The following is a 15,742-nucleotide window of genomic DNA, read 5'->3' on the forward strand; positions in this document are numbered from 1 at the left end:
GACTGCACACCCCCATGTACTTCTTCCTCTCCCACCTGGCCATCGTCGACATAGCCTATGCCTGCAACACCGTGCCCCAGATGCTGGTGAACCTCCTGAAGCCAGACAAGCCCATCTCCTTTGCTGGCTGCTGGACACAGACCTTTCTTTGCTTGACTTTTGCTCATACTGAATGTCTTCTTCTGGTGGTGATGTCCTATGATCGGTTTGTGGCCATCTGCCACCCCCTCCGATATTCTGCCATCATGAGCTGGAGGGTCTGTGTCATCCTGGTGGTGACTTCCTGGGCATGTGGCTTCCTGCTGGCCCTGGTCCATGTGGTTCTCATCCTGAAGTTGCCCTTCTGTGGGCCTCATGAAATCAACCACTTCTTCTGTGAAATCCTGTCCGTCCTCAAGCTGGCCTGTGCTGACACGAGGCTCAACCAAGTGGTCATCTTTGTGGCCTGTGTGTTTATCTTACTGTGGCCCCTCTGCTTGGTGCTGGTGTCCTATATGCACATCCTGTTTGCCATCCTGAGGATCCGGTCCGGGGAGAGCCGCAGAAAGGCCTTCTCCACCTGTTCCTCCCACCTCTGTGTGGTGGGGCTCTTCTTTGGCAGTGCCATTGTCATGTACATGGCCCCCAAATCCCACCATCCTGAGGAACAGCAGAAGATCCTTTTCTTGTTTTACAGTTTTTTCAACCCTATGCTGAACCCACTGATCTACAGCCTGAGGAACGCAGAGGTCAAGGGTGCCCTGAGGAGAGCGCTGTGGAAGGAAAGTCATTCCCAATTGGAGTGACATTGGAATCCCTAGGCTCAGTAGTTCCCTGGAGCCTTGGGTACTGTGTACCACCTAAGCTTCTCACTCTTTATATCTGAGACTGAATAATCCAAGAGATTCTGTAAAGCACTCCCTTTTTCTGTCCAGAAAGTACTTGGGGTTTTTTGCATTCATTATATGTAATTCTATCAAATATATTCTTTCATCTAACTGCACAGTCAGTTGAGAGCACCTAGAGGAGTAAATTGACTTCATCCACTGCTGTGGGTCCCAAAAGGTTAAAATAGACACTCTACCTGTGACTTCATCAGGTGTGCTCAATAATAGCAGAATGCAGGCTTTACCGGATGTAGCCACGTCAGTGACCATTTTTTAAAATATTGTAGCCACAGAGACTTAGGACCTGTTGATACCTTTTTCCCTTTTTACTCCATATTAGGATGTTTCCCCTTAATTGTACTTCCACTTATAGATAGTAAATGTACCTAAATGCCTACTTAGACTTAGGGGAATGCTGATTTTGTTAAACCTTATAATCTGTCTTATAAATTTCTGTGGTCCGAAAGTAAGTCTGCACACATTCAGCTGGCATCCCAGGGAATCACCCAATGAAATCCACTTTCCAGCCTGCCCTGGGCTTTTGGTGGTCACTTGTTTATAAACTCTTCTCACCTGCTTAAGAAGAGTATCTGTGATTCTCTCTGGACAAACACATACTCTTCACTAGGAGGAGTTAGCAAGTGCTACAGTCCAGCTCTCAGTGATCGGGTAGTGAAAGAAAGCCCCAAGTAGAGGCAACTGAATGGGAAAAAAAGGTTTTAACAATAACAATAGTAGTCAACGTTATTACCATGTACTTACTCCGTGCCATCCGCTGCACATAGATGGCTAATTTACAGAGATCACCTCATTTTTATCATAAAAACCCATTTCTCATTATCGTCCCATTTTACAGATGTAAACATTAAAGCAAATGGCAAATGCTAGACCCATGCCCCAATGATCTGACTCCCAAGCCTTCTTTATATAATGTAGTACATCATTATCAATATGACCAAATTAAGAATAAGGCTAACCTATCCCAACCTAGTATATTCTAAGTGTATATAGGTTTCTTCTCAGTCTAATAGGTGCTGCAATGAGGCTGGGCCTGAGAAGGTCTCTTGTCCCGGTTGGTGACTCCTCTGGTCATGGTCACAAAGAACATTAGGAGCTTCTGAGCACAGAGAGGGTAGGAATGGAGGCTATTCTCAGTGAGGTGAGAGGTTTGGTTTAGAGCTCAGCTGGTGGCAAGACACAGAACCAAGGCATCTCTAGTTTCACACACACCACTCACATGTTCATGCACATTCGTGTGCATGCATGGGCACACACACTTACGGACTCTTTACTATGGTGAAGCACTCTATTCTAAGTACCTTGTAAGTATTATCTTTTTTAATCCTCATAACTACCCTATGAGATAGGGACTATTAACCACTCTTTGTGGGGAGAAAACAGAGACACAAGGAGATTAAGTAACTTAACCAAAGCCTTGCAACTGATAAGTATCTAGTCCAGGATCAAACTTAGGTAATCTGCCAAACCCATAGGCATAACCACTAAATTAAAGTCAAAGAGATTGTGAAATTTCAGAAGCAGGAAATGGAAATGGAGGAAGAGAGTAAGAAACTTTCAACCTCCAACCAAAGAGAGGCATTGGGCTCCGGATAGAAAAGGTACTTATGTTTGCAAAAGAACGCAGCTAGAGTCCTCTTCCCGGGGCAGTGCTGCGGGGTGGGGGTGGGGGGGTGAAGCAGCTCTTTCTTGTCTGCGGTCCGAGGGTCCCTGCAGCCCCGGCAGGTCTTCGGACGCAATGAGGCGGCCGCAGCTGGGCGCACTGCAAACGTGGCAGTGGCCTCATCCAGGCGAGTGCGCGGCGCCTGGAGGGGATGAGCCGCGCCGGCTGCAGGACCAGCTGCGGGAACCTGTTCTGCGCAAGGAGCGATTTCCCGGGCTGGACATCCGAGTCTGAGGGGGGGTGGTCACGTGGCCCAGATTGGCGCAATCTGCCAGTCAGTCACCAAAGCCTTGGTGGCCTATTGTCAGAAATACTGGGGTGAGGCTTCCGAGAAGGCCATCCAAGACATCCTCATCCAGTCCGACCCGACTCTGCTGGAAGTGGATTCCCAGCACTGAATCCAGAAAGTTTGGCAGCCCTGGTACCCGTGCTCGCGACCAGAAATCCTGCCAATAAACCCAGCATAAGGATCAGGGTTCACACTTATAATAAACAAGTGTCACCGGACTTAAGGTTAAATTGATGGGTCACCAAATGGAAGAACCTTAGAAAGTGATCTTGTAATTTACCTAACCTGGATATACTTTGTAATTTGCATATTGCCTAACACAGTCTTTAATCTGCTGTTTCATGACAGGTGTTGGGTGCCGCATGGCAATGTTTGGTGGGATGCAGGGCAACAGAAAGACAAATGGTGAAGAGTTGTAATGCCAGGGACAGGCCTCAAAGGTAAAAAGCTCTCCTGGTACAAAGTGGAGCATCAAAAAAGAGTGGGGCCCAGAAAGCATGCCCCAGAAGCCACCTGTGTGGCCACCTAGCTCTGGGCAGTGCTCTCCTAAGGTTGGCCTAAGCACCCGGACCCTTAAACATGCAAGATCTGCGGCTAGAGACCTGGGTTCTAGGCCCAACTCTACTGTTTGACAGCCATGCTCTTCCCAGGAATATCCTCTAAGATGCCTGAGTCTCTCTCCCCCATCCATCAGGTATGCAGAATGAGAGCTGCCTAGGTGGCCCCATAGGACTGCTGAAGGCCTCAAACAAGAGGGGTGCAAATGGACACATTTGGAAGACTTAAAGTGCTATGCAAATATAACATATTGCTATCATTATAGTTAACATTGGGTCGGAAATTATTCTAATATTGTCAGGCTTGCTAAACTTTGAGTCTGGTATCAAAGCTATTCCTTAGTCAGTGGGAGCATTGGGCTTGATAAGTCACCCAAACCTTTGCCCACATGGCTTCTGCACCCCCCTTCAGCCTTAGAAGGAATAGCTTTCCCCAGAATCCAGCCTGCAGACCAGACTCAGTGACCTTTTTGTGAGTCAGTTGGCAAAGGCCCCAGGGGGAACCTCTCTCTCTTTAAACCTCTTCATAACCTATCCACTAAGAAAGCATGGGAGACCCCTTTCCTAAAGCAAAGGAATTCAGATTTAAGGTTTTTTTTCCGATTTGGTTTTTTATTTCCAACATGTACCATCTTTAATCTGGTATTTACAGATTATGTATCATCCCTCTACAAGGAGAAGGACAAGAATCTGTTCATCTTTTCATCCCCAATATCTTAGCATACTCACTAAACGTTTGGCAAGTAAAGGACCCTTTATCCATTAGCCTCATTTCCAGATTTTCAGTGTTGAACTCTCTTCTGATTTCTAACCTTTTCTACATCCCTCCAGTGGCAGATTATAGTATAGTAGAGATGCAATTATAGCTGATAATTATTGAGCACTTACTATGTGGTAGACACTACATAAAATGCTGCAATAATATCTTCACATCACATCTGTGGAGTGGACACTGTTACTATCATTATACAATGATGAGGAAATAAAGTTTAGAGAAATTAATTAATTTACCCAAGGTCACAGAATTAATCACAGATGGAAACAATTCAAGACTAAGCAGTCTGGCTTTAAATTAGCTCTGGATTGTTCTTTTGCAGAGAATCTACTGCTATTCATAACCTGCATGGCTGGCATAAGGACTGTTCGTAATATGTACTTAGTAAACTTCGACTGAATGAACAAATAAATATTCATTATATTTAAATTTCCACCAAGAATTTATGGGCCTGGGGATGTGTTACCCTTCATTTCTTTAAGTTATGTGTCTTATTATCCATTAGATTTATCCAATTCTTGCCTTTAATATATTCTTATGTGATGGATAGTAATAATTAAGAATATGTTATTGCTCTAAAATCACAGAGAAGAAAGGAAAAATCTAGGGTAGAAATTTAGCACTAAATATAAAAATCCTGGGGATGTTTATTCATTTCTATCAGAGGAAGCAGTGGTCACTGGCTTCTCAAAGGACTGTGCCAAATTGCTGAGCCTGTGATCCTGGAAGGCTAGGATGTTGCCGGTGGCAGACAGGAAGCCATGTTAGGGTGTTGCCCTTGAAAACTGGCAAGAGGGTGGAGACAGTTGTGGGCCGTAACTACTGAAAATGATAGGGATGGGGAATCTGTTTGTGGTAGCTGGTTCACTTGCCGCCTGAAATTAGCACCTGTGCATCTTTGACATGTGGACCAGGGATTGCCAACCACCAACCTGCAGGATTGTTGTTTACTGTTTGCTGTGAATGTAAAGTATCATCATTAAATATGGGTTGTTGAGGGCAGACAAAAATGAAAGGAGGGTTGGAATGTAGTACCCCTGGATGAAAGTATGACTGTGTTTCTCCAACTAGCAAGGAGGTGTCTTTCTCTCCTTGCTTTCTTGACAAACTTTGTTGGCTCATTTTGATATGTCTTTTTTTTAACCTGTGTTTCTGTTTTTTTCTATTTTAATTTTTGAAATCACATTTGGTCAAAAGAAGAGGTGGATCCTTGAACACACTTGGATTTAGACAAGAGTGCTGGCTCAGAGTTGGGATATCTGGGTTCCCATCTCGGTTTCCCCACTAACTCACTGTGTGACCTAAGAAAAGTTGCTTACTCTGCTGGCCTTCAGGTTCTTCACCGATCAAATGAAATTTGAACTAGGCACTTTTTAAGATTCTTCTTATTTTCTTGTTCTCTGTCTCTCTGTTGATTTCCTCACATTTCAATGAAATTTGGCTTTTCACTTTTTCAAAGGAATGTGGATTAAGTTCCATGAAGAGAAAATGAAGTGGACTCAAAGATAATTGAATATCCTGGACCTTAAACATGGTAGGAACTGAAGAGGAACCGCTGAGTCAATGAGTGAGTTGAATATTTATTGAATATTTATTTATTGAAATTGCATAAGGCTGGCTGAAATAGGAAGTGAAATACCTACTCTTAGAAAAGTCAGTTTTATTAGCCTCCTAGGATTTTATTAAATATAACTTTCATTGGGAAAGGTTCTGGGACCAGAAATCAAACCTTATATCGAATTTGGTATCTCTGTTGCTCACATTGTAACTAATAATTTTCATGTGCAGTACTTACTGAGCACTTACCAAGTGTCAAGCATTGTGCTGAGATATATGCGTTATTTTCTTGTCTAAATTCCATGACAGTTCCATGAGTTTAATGAGTTTAATACTTTTATTGCACTCATGAAAAGGGAAGGAAGGGAAGGGAAGGGGAGGGGAGGGGAGGGGAGGGAAGGGAAGGGAGGAAAAGGAAGGAAGGAAGGAAGAAAAAGAAAAGGAAAGAAAGAAGAAAGGGAAGAAAGAAAGAAAGAAAAAGAAAGAAAGAAAGGAAGGAAGGAAGGAAGGAAGGAAGGAAGGAAGGAAGGAAGGAAGAAAGAAGGAAGGAAGGAAAGAAAGAAAAGGCAAAAGAGACAGTAACAACTTTGCTGTGATTACAAGTGGGTGACAGCCTGGGCTCTAATCCAGGTCAGCCTGACTCCAAAGACCACACCCATAACCAGTAAGCACACTGCCCCTCTATAGCCTAGACTCGTAGACTCTTTTTCTGTCTATCATTAAGTAACATTCAAGAAAATCAGCATGAATGTTCTGAAAACACATTTTTTAAAAAAGATAAAAATAGAGCTGAGTTTTCAATACATATTTAATGAGAAAAATAGCAATATACACATCAGTTTCTTAATTGGGCAAGAATTACATAGACATAAGCAGAGACAAATGAGCCATGCACAGTAGAACAGTAAAAACCACTCATGAATACAGTGAGAGATGTATAGGCTCTCTAGCAACTAGAGAAACAAATTTTAAAGCACGAGATACCATTTTCTGCCCATCAAATGGGACAAAAATAAAAAGATTGATATTTTCTAGTGCTGCTGAGTGTGTGGGCAATAGTTTGGGTGGCAATATAAATTGATTTGGTGCTAATGTGGGAATATAGCTTCAAAAATTGAAGTTTGTACTCTTTTTAATGCAACAACTCCATTTCTAGGAATATATCCTGCAGAAATATTCACATATATGTGCAAAATATATACATGTATATTTATTTTAAATTGAAGCATTATTTACAATACAAAATGTTGCAAATAAGCTAATATTCTTCAATGGTGAGTCTGTTAAATAAAACATGATAAATCTATACCATGAAGTATTATGCAACTATTAAAATAAGTTTTCTCTCTCTAATGTCCAGGGAAGATTCTCCTAAAATAAATGAGTAAAGGAGGTCATCTTGATGTAGTACTTTCTCATTCATGTAGGGAAAAAGTTATTTGTGTGTGTGCATGTGTGTGTACAGGCATATTAAGGCACAGGAAAATGTTCAAAATGATAAACATTGAAAGGTTAAAGACGATGACTCTCAAAATGGAAAGTGTACTATGGATAATACTACTACATTATTAGAAAAAATTTTAAAGTAATCAAATGTTAGTGTTGCAATTTTTTTTTAAATTTATTTTCGAGAAAGAGCGGGGTGGGGGGCGCAAAGCGAGAAAGAGAGAGAGAATCTCAAGCAGACTCTGCACTGAGCATGGAGCTCAACATGGGGCTTGATCCCAACACCTAATCATGACCTGAGCGGAAATCAAGAGTCGGACGCTTAACCGACTGAGCTACCCAGGCACCCCTGGGACAGGTTTAATTACTTCACTTAAGGAGAGAGAGAAAGCACCTAGAGTAGTGCTCCCAGCCTTGAGGATTTAGTAGAACACTGACTTTTGTTGAGGAAGATAGGCCAAATGGTGCTTATAGAGAGTCACTGCATTTTTCAGGCAAGTCACTTAGGCAAGTTCCTTGAAAAAGGCGAATAGTTCTCAGAGAAAAGGGGAGCCGTTATTCCTCTGAATCACCCATGGACATTCTGGAAAAGAGGTAGATAGAGAACTAGATTCTAGAGCAGATGGCAGTGAGGAGCTAGATCCTCAGGTGGGTGTGGTGCCCAGCAGAGATGGCGCCATGATCCCCAGGCCTCCCTGGTCCCAGGAGGTCTCCGAGAAAAGGCGGGGCAATGCCACCAGTCTTCAGAGACCAACAGGCTTGCATCCGGCTGTTTCTGGGCCTCCTGGTCCGGCTGCACAGTGGCTGCCTCCCTCTGGACTGTAGCGCACATGGCCACAGCGCAACTGGGGCTCCTCTTCCTCCTACCCGCGCTGTTCACCGAAGTCAGGGAAGGCTGCAGTCTCTCCACTGGCTGAAACCACAGAGTCAGAGCCATGGGTTGTGTTGCGGGTGTCAGTGAGGCCGAAACCTCCACGAATTGAATCTGGGGCCACGTGACGTGCTCGAAACACTCTGGTGGGTCCCATCAGTGTCCTCCAGAGCTGGATGGCATCCTTGCGGGCGAGGATGTAGGCTCGGATTGGCCCGCTGGCCATGAACTCCACCAGCCCCCGACAGAAAAAACACCCTTCATGCTCTTGGTAAAACTTCTGGCACTCTTCTTTTCTCCACAGCAGTTCTCTCATTCGTACAATAAGGAACTTGTTGCTCAGAATCTACTGATGAACAGCCTCCAGAATCAGGGGGCGAGCAACAGCGTCAGGCTTGATCAGGGCCAGAGGAAGCTGGAGAGCCTGAGGGCTCCGCAAGATCGAGGTCATCTCACTCCCCTCTCCTCGCTGCCCCTCGGTTCTCCGGGCCTGCAGCCGCGCGACTCCTGGCCCTCGTACCAGGACCTAAGCGCACCCCAGATTCAGGGCTGTTCGGGCCCCAGCCCGGCCGGAGTTCAGGTCTGGATTCACCTGGTCCTCCAGGAGGTCAGGTCTGGATTCACCTGGTCCTCCACCGCGGAGCCCGGCCACCAGGCACCGCAATAGCTACCCTGCGCGGCCCCAGCGGGGTCCTTGGAGCGTTCGGCCGGGCAATCCTGCTGGGGGTCCTTGCCGGGAGGCCGCGGTCCGCGGGGCCCACGGAGGCCAAGCGTGTGAGGCCCGCGGGGAGACGGCGCAGTGGGAGCGGCCGGGCCGAGGCGACCTGCAGCCCGAGGGCCGGCCCTCTCGGTGGCCCGCGTCTCTCCCCAGCGCTTGTCCCGGGTCGCACGAGCAGTGTTGCAATTTTCAAAAAACAGAAAGCGACCCACGTCCTTACACCTTGTAGAAGCAAGCCATACTCCTTTCCATGTGCCTCCCAAGCTTGGCCTGTGTATTGGAAGGCAAAAAAGCATGGCGGCTTTCGTGGAGCCTGACCTAAAAGTGGACTGGGCGTTTTTGCTCACCTCCCATTGGTTAAAACTTGGTCGTGTATGATGTAGTTTTTGGAAGGTTGGTGTGTTTGGTGGAGTCCAGGGTCAACGGCCAAGAAAGAATTCTTGAGACATCTTTGGTGCAAAAAAGTGGCTGTATTAGATCACCCGGACAGGACCTGGGGGCAGAAAGGGTTGCCCGCGCTGCCTGCTGCCCCAGGATTGTGAGGAGCAACTGATTAATTATATACTTTGGGGCTGGGAGAAGTAAAGATAAGAGAATTTCCAAAAGGACTTTCATACGTCAAAGAAGACTCAGGATCCTGAAGGAATGTTACAATCTGCCTATCTCAAGTATTTGTCAATGGGCTGCCTGTTATAAGGACGTTTAATTTCATCTACCTTTCCTTCTGCCTTTGGTGCCCACATTAATATCGTTGCACAAAAATGCAAGGCAGTATGGGAGATACGGTCTCTATATGTACCCAGGAATAAGAGAAAACTGGTTTGGTAAACATCTCTACTCTCACCCACAAGTACTCAGAGAGTCCGTGTTTCTAGCTCTGTGGCTCTCTTCAGGACAACAGCAAAACTCTAGAGAATACTGAGAGAAGAAAGACATGTGAGCCTCCTCCACCGATCTTCAAAAGCAGCACTCCAACTGATATATACAATGGATTTTTTATCTTCAATTTTATGTGACATACAACTCAAAGCTTCAAGACAAATCCCCGTGGTCCCTCTTCAGTACAGAAATTTTAAACGGCAACTGCTCCTTGGGTCACTTCCTGAGGGACTCAGCCAGTATCAAACCGGAACCATCACACTGCAAGATAGTGGGTAATCCTGTAAACCCAGGTTCAGACATGCCACACTCAGTTGTATCCTTGTTTTGCTTCCCCATCTAGACAATGGTGATAAGATAACACCCACCCTGTCTGTCCCAAGGGGACTTGGTGAGCTTCAGAAAAGGTAGTGTACCTATCAATATTTTTTTAAACTGAAAAGAAGTCCGAAACATTGTTCTTAGTCCTATAGCAGAGAAATTCATCAATTATCTTCCCTCGCCTTTATTTTCCCCTGCCCTACTTTCTGTATTTTTTACCCAACCCCCTTGTAAAAGAGCTCGAGGACAGTTTAGTTCTAAGGAAGGTATCAGAGAAGTGCCAAAGGAGTGTCGGAACAATATATGTATTGTTATATATATTGGGCAAAAGGGTTAGATTTGGGGCACCCAAATTAGACAGGTTTATGATCCTTTCTACCCAGAAAGTGGGCTGTGATAGGAGACTGGACAGCTGATACTTTAAGAGGGTAGGGAGAATGGAAAGGCTGAATTTTTAGATATCCAAAATGATATCCCCATGGTGTTTGCACCGAACTTTAAGAGCAGAAGGAACTAATGACTGAAGTTGGTTACAAGTCAAAGTTCTAAGTGATCGAATCTTCTGGAGTGCAGATGACAACCAGCACTCCATGCCTGGGTTGCTGGATCCTTCTGCATCAGATCCAGCAGAACAAATGGTTAGTGTGTGTGCAGTGGGATTCTTTCTGTGGGCTGTGGCAACACTACTGATAAAGTGATATGACTTCATGGACTATTTGCCCTTTTGTGAAGCCAACGCCTATTCAGTATAATTTTAGAGGCCGCCTGGGCTTACAATTACCTCTCCCTACTGCCTTCAGATACCCAGAATTTCTTTCTTTCTTCTTCTTTTTTTTAATGTTATCTTTGTCTCTTTCTTCTATTTTTTTTTTAAGATCTTATTTTTATTTATTTGACAGAAAGAGACACAGCGAGAGAGGGAACACAAGCAGGGGGAGTGGCAGAGGGAGAAGCAGGCTTCCCAAGGAGCAGGGAGCCCGATGCGGGGCTCAATCCCAGCACCCCGGGACCATGACCCGAGCCAAAGGCAGACGCTTAACGACTGAGCCACCCAGGTGCCCCACCCAGAATTTCTTTAGCAAGACAATCTTTTGTTTCACAATCATAGATAAACTTCATATGCAGATGCACATATCCATGCTTGGTGGCGAATCACAGGTGCTAGGGGACCTGTTTGGATAAGAGAGTCCTAGATACCTAAAGAGGGTGGGGAAGGAGGGAGGCTGGGACTCCCATTGCAATTTCACCTATTTTAATCTTTACCTCTTCTGAAAACTGTGGCCACACCAGATTTTTCAGCTACCATTTAAGTCTCTGAAAACTGCCAGGAGACTTAGAAAATGATAAAAACTAAACAAAACCAATAAACACTAAGTTCCACCAGTAGGGGGGCTGATTAAGTAAATACTGGTACCTCCATGCAGTGGAATACCATGCAGTTTTTAACAAACAAAAAGCATTGTGGATGTTCTCCCTATCTTATATGGAGTCGAGTCAGGGTAATAGGAAGAGGGGTAAACACCCTATATCTGTATGTGGTTATATGTGCATAAAATAATTCTGGAGGACTACTCAAGAAAACAAGCAGGCTAGAAACAAAGATGATGGTGACAAGCAGGAGCATATCCATGCTGAAGCTTATAAAATTTGAGGCAGCTTCTTTAAGAAAAAGAATGTTAACTTATGACTACAAAATTAGTTGAGAGCCTCAGAAAGCGCCCTTGGTAGGGGCTCTGAAGCTTAATCTTCTCTAGCACATGGTGAATCCAACGCTGCGGACAAGGAGCGAGGGAGAGGGAGGGAGACAACGTCAAAGAATACTTTGAAAGCTGCTAGAAATTTGAGCCATTCTCACCTATTCAGGAAACAAAATTTTTAAGAAATCAGTGTTTTCCCACATAGCTTTGGAGAAAGAGAATTGATTAGGTGACCCAGCCCCGTGAAAAATTTGAGTTCATATAATCAGATTCATAACAAGAAAATTATGAAAACTGTCATGGTAACTATCTGAAATACTGTATTTCATCTCTCAGGTTGGCAAAGATCAAAAAGTTTTAAAAACAGGTAGTGAGGGCATGGCGTGTCCTACATCGCCTTAATTTGGTCTGAGTGACCTCCACGGAGAATGATTTGCCCATGCCTCCCACGATTACAGATGCACATACCATTTGACCCAGCAATTCGGCTTCCAGGAGTATTTCCTATGGGTGGACTGGCACGTGTGCAAAGCAACAGATGCCAAGGTTATTCACTGCAGCATTGTTCCTTCTGCCAAACTACTGGGACTACCTCCATAGGAGACTGGCTAGATCAATTATGCTACCTCCATTCACTAGAACGTTACACCGCTGAAAAATAAACCAGGGAAGATCTTTATGTACTGACACGATAGAACAATCTTTATATATTTAAGCAAAAAACAAACAAACAAACAAACAAACAAAAAAAAAAACCCCACACAACCCAGGTTTCAAAATATATTGTGTGCTATCATGGATGTAATGTATTTCCTATAAGCGCAGAATGTTTTTGCAAGCATTTCACAAACAACCTGACATACAGGAGTGACCAGAAGGGAAGTGGATAGCTCGGGGGGCATGTGCGAAAGGAAAACTTTTATACTTTTAAATTTTGGAACAACATGTCAATGTGCGACTTTTTTGAAATAGGACTTTTGAAAAAAGTTAAAATAGAGTTTTTTAATTCTGCAAAATCCACCTTAAACTCTAATGAAGCCTGACGTTGGTCAAGGACAACCTGTTGAAGTCCCAAACCTTCACAAAGTTCCACTTAGGATGCGGACCAACCCCAGGCAAAGGAAGATTTGAGAAGACCGTTTCCTCTCCACTGGCGGGGAGAGCACTCGCATTTAGAAGTCTCATTAGTTATTCAGTGAGCCAATGATTTTATCATCCGAAATGAAACCTACCCCTGAGGATTATTTTTTTAGTGGACCCAATTAAATTTCCAGGGAATGATTCTTCTGTAAGTTCATGGTAGCTCTGAATTCTTCTCTGAGCTCCCCATTATAGTGCATTAGCTCTTTAAAGATGAAGGGACCTCCTCTTCCTAACTCCTGGAGGAGACAGAAAAGGGCCATGGGAGCAGTGTTTCTTCTATTTTCCTTTATTCTCATTGAGGATGTAGAGTTGCTTTGCTGAATTTAAAGAAGACAGGATCGCTTGGGACATGGTTAAAAGCCAAACCTGAGGACACAGCCTAAAAGAAACAAGTCTGGGCCGGGAAGAATATTGGAGCCTAAGTATGCGTCATTATTCTGAACATAAGAAAAGCTGTCACTGATGGAGAGCTGCTAACGCAGCCTTCAAAGATTGAGAATGTAGGAGATACCTTTTGTTACTCACAAATTGTATATTCCAAGAATGGTTTAGGGCCAAGAATGAGTTGCAAGATTGATTTTTTTTTTTTTTTTTTTAAGGAAGACTAGTTATTTCCAGAACAGAAAGGTTTGTGATTTAAAGCATTTATTTCCACAAGATGGTGCTATAGCTTCTGCCAAAGGACGACATTCACATTTCCTTCAGGAGCTAGAAATCCAAAATAAACTTCTGATGGGAACGAGCTCTCTTTGTGCTTTGGTGAATCTGTCAGAGAAGCCTGTTGTGCAGAAAAGTTCTGGTGGGGGTTGATTTGGGTCAAAAGGGTGACTGAGGGTTGTTCAGGTAGGAGTGACTTCCACCACCTCGACACATCCTGGAGCGGGGGTGTCTCTCACTCAAGGCTTTGTGCTCACCTTCAGCCCCTCCTTTTCCAAAGTGCTCCTCTTCCCACGGTCAGGCATGTATGTGTGTCAGGAAGGGAATGTGGGTATTAAGGAGTGGCATTCATGTCCCCAGTCATGGAAATGAATCTCCCACACCCACCCACACTGTGCACCCAGGGGCAGCTTGAGACTCAGCTTTTCAGAACTTTCCCTCCACTCTGGCCCGCGTTAATCATACTTTCCTTTGAATTTCCCTGGCATTTGGAATATTATTTTACCATATCCATGTAAATTCCCCAAGTTCTCTTGAGACAGAGTCCGTGTCATAATTGCCTTTGCATATCCCCTATATAATGACAAGCAGTCTACCTTGATTTTATGCATAGTAATGAGACTGTGAACACAGACAATCTAAAGTAAGTGTTCAATGACCCTGGTTGGTAGCCTGAGTAATTCGGAGGAGGCTAGCACCGGCAGGCCATTGCCTAGGAGCTGGGAGTGTGATCTCATAAGTCACAACCTCTCTGATGCTGTTTGATCATCTCTAAAGGGAGGGGATTAAACTGTCCTCCTAACTCTGTCTTTCTTTTTAATGTTTTGCCTCTATGACTTTAATGTCTTCAGTATCCCTGCCTTGAGGGAGCCAAATTCATAAAGCTCAGCAGAGGATTGGGATGGACTCTGGTAAAGAACTACTGCTCACGTCACGGTTCCCAGATCTGGCTTCTCGTCTTCATTGCATGGGGCACTTAAGCAACAGCAAACAATCTTTCCTGGAGATTGTGCTGATTTACCAGGTTTGAGAACCATGGCAATAAAGCCAGAACTCCTCTAAATGGATGCCATCGATTTTAGTCTCTTTGCAAAAGGGGATCATCCCCAGCCCCATCCTTATCGTCCAAGAATCTTGGGTGGAAAACTTCTGAAACTTCCTGAAACTAAATACCACACCAAAAAGCAAGACAATTTGAATGATGGCACTTCTGGGGCTTGCTTACTGCGATGCAGGATAGGACCCTGCTGTCTCTCCACGATGGCTGGCACTCTGCCTCAGCTGTGACCAGTCCGTGGAAACACCTGGTCATTCTCAGACAGGATTTGCCAGACATTTTAGAGATTCAACTGAATAAGATGCAGAGGCATATATATTTTCCTCTGATACCTGCACCCAAGTTAAGAATACACCTCCTGGAGAAATTTCAAAAACTAGGAGCCCCCGGAGACCAGGGGAGAGTGTGAAGTCAGGCGACTTGAATGCTGAGGGGGCTTATAAGCCATGCATGCTACTGAGTTTAGACTTTATACTTTCAGAGATGGGGCTCCTCTAAAGGATTTTGTTCAGTTTTACTGTGGTTATGATTGACAAATAAACATGGTATATGTTGAAGGTGTACAGTTTGATGTTGGGTAGGTGTATACATTTTGAAATGATCACCAAAATCAAGGTATGAAACATATCCATCACCCTGCAGAGTTAACATTCTCTTCTTTTTCTTCTCTGCCACTCCTTCCCCATACCTCATGCTAAGCCCACACTATTTGCCCTTCGCTGCACAGAATGTTCTCAGGCTTCTATTTTTACATATCTCCTTTCTGCTATTGGTGTGCCTTTCCTCTCTTCCCCTCTCCACCAGGTACAGAGTACTTTTTTAGGACAAGTCAACTCATACAGCACCTTATCCATTGAGATTTCTCTTATTCCCCAAGCAGTGCTCTGTCCTTTATGCCCGCCGCTGCCCTTTGTGGATATCTTGACACTTATCACACTCTGCTATCATTATTTGCTCCCTTTTTCTCTCCTTGATTAGACTGAGAGCTCCTTGGGGCACAGACTTGGTCTTTGTATATCTGGTTTCCAAAAAAATGCAAATGAGTAAATGAATTTTTAAAAATGAATCAGGTAATTCATATCTATACCTTGAACAACACTAAATTGAGGCTAGTGCCAATGTGCAAAGGTGGAGAAAAGAAAGAAAGAGAGACCAAGGATGGGAAGGGAGAAATACGTTCACCAGGATGGAATGGGATAGTTAGAACCACAGCAGCCAAGCCGGGGGG

At 44.3% G+C, this 15,742-nt stretch overlaps 1 protein-coding gene and 2 pseudogenes across 1 annotated transcript; 2 read left to right on the top strand and 1 right to left on the bottom strand.

Annotated features, from left to right (window-relative positions):
• Positions 1-2: 2 nt before the first annotated feature.
• LOC112810877 (olfactory receptor 2A1/2A42-like) lies at positions 3-785 on the top strand (the record flags this gene model as incomplete). Its single annotated transcript, XM_025854756.2, has 1 exon — positions 3-785. A coding segment is annotated over one exon (783 nt), but the record flags the coding sequence as incomplete, so codon positions are not given.
• Positions 786-2,004: 1,219 nt separating this feature from the next.
• On the top strand, positions 2,005-3,003 carry LOC112810876 (small ribosomal subunit protein uS9-like; annotated as a pseudogene).
• Positions 3,004-7,914: 4,911 nt separating this feature from the next.
• LOC112810875 (nucleoside diphosphate kinase 6 pseudogene) lies at positions 7,915-8,489 on the bottom strand (annotated as a pseudogene).
• Between the last annotated feature and the right edge of the window lie 7,253 nt (positions 8,490-15,742).

The sequence above is a fragment of the Callorhinus ursinus genome, unplaced genomic scaffold (assembly GCF_003265705.2).
Source record: "Callorhinus ursinus isolate GAN/ISIS: 27379988/994484 unplaced genomic scaffold, GSC_fseal_2.0 scaffold12, whole genome shotgun sequence".
Taxonomy (NCBI): domain Eukaryota; kingdom Metazoa; phylum Chordata; class Mammalia; order Carnivora; family Otariidae; genus Callorhinus; species Callorhinus ursinus.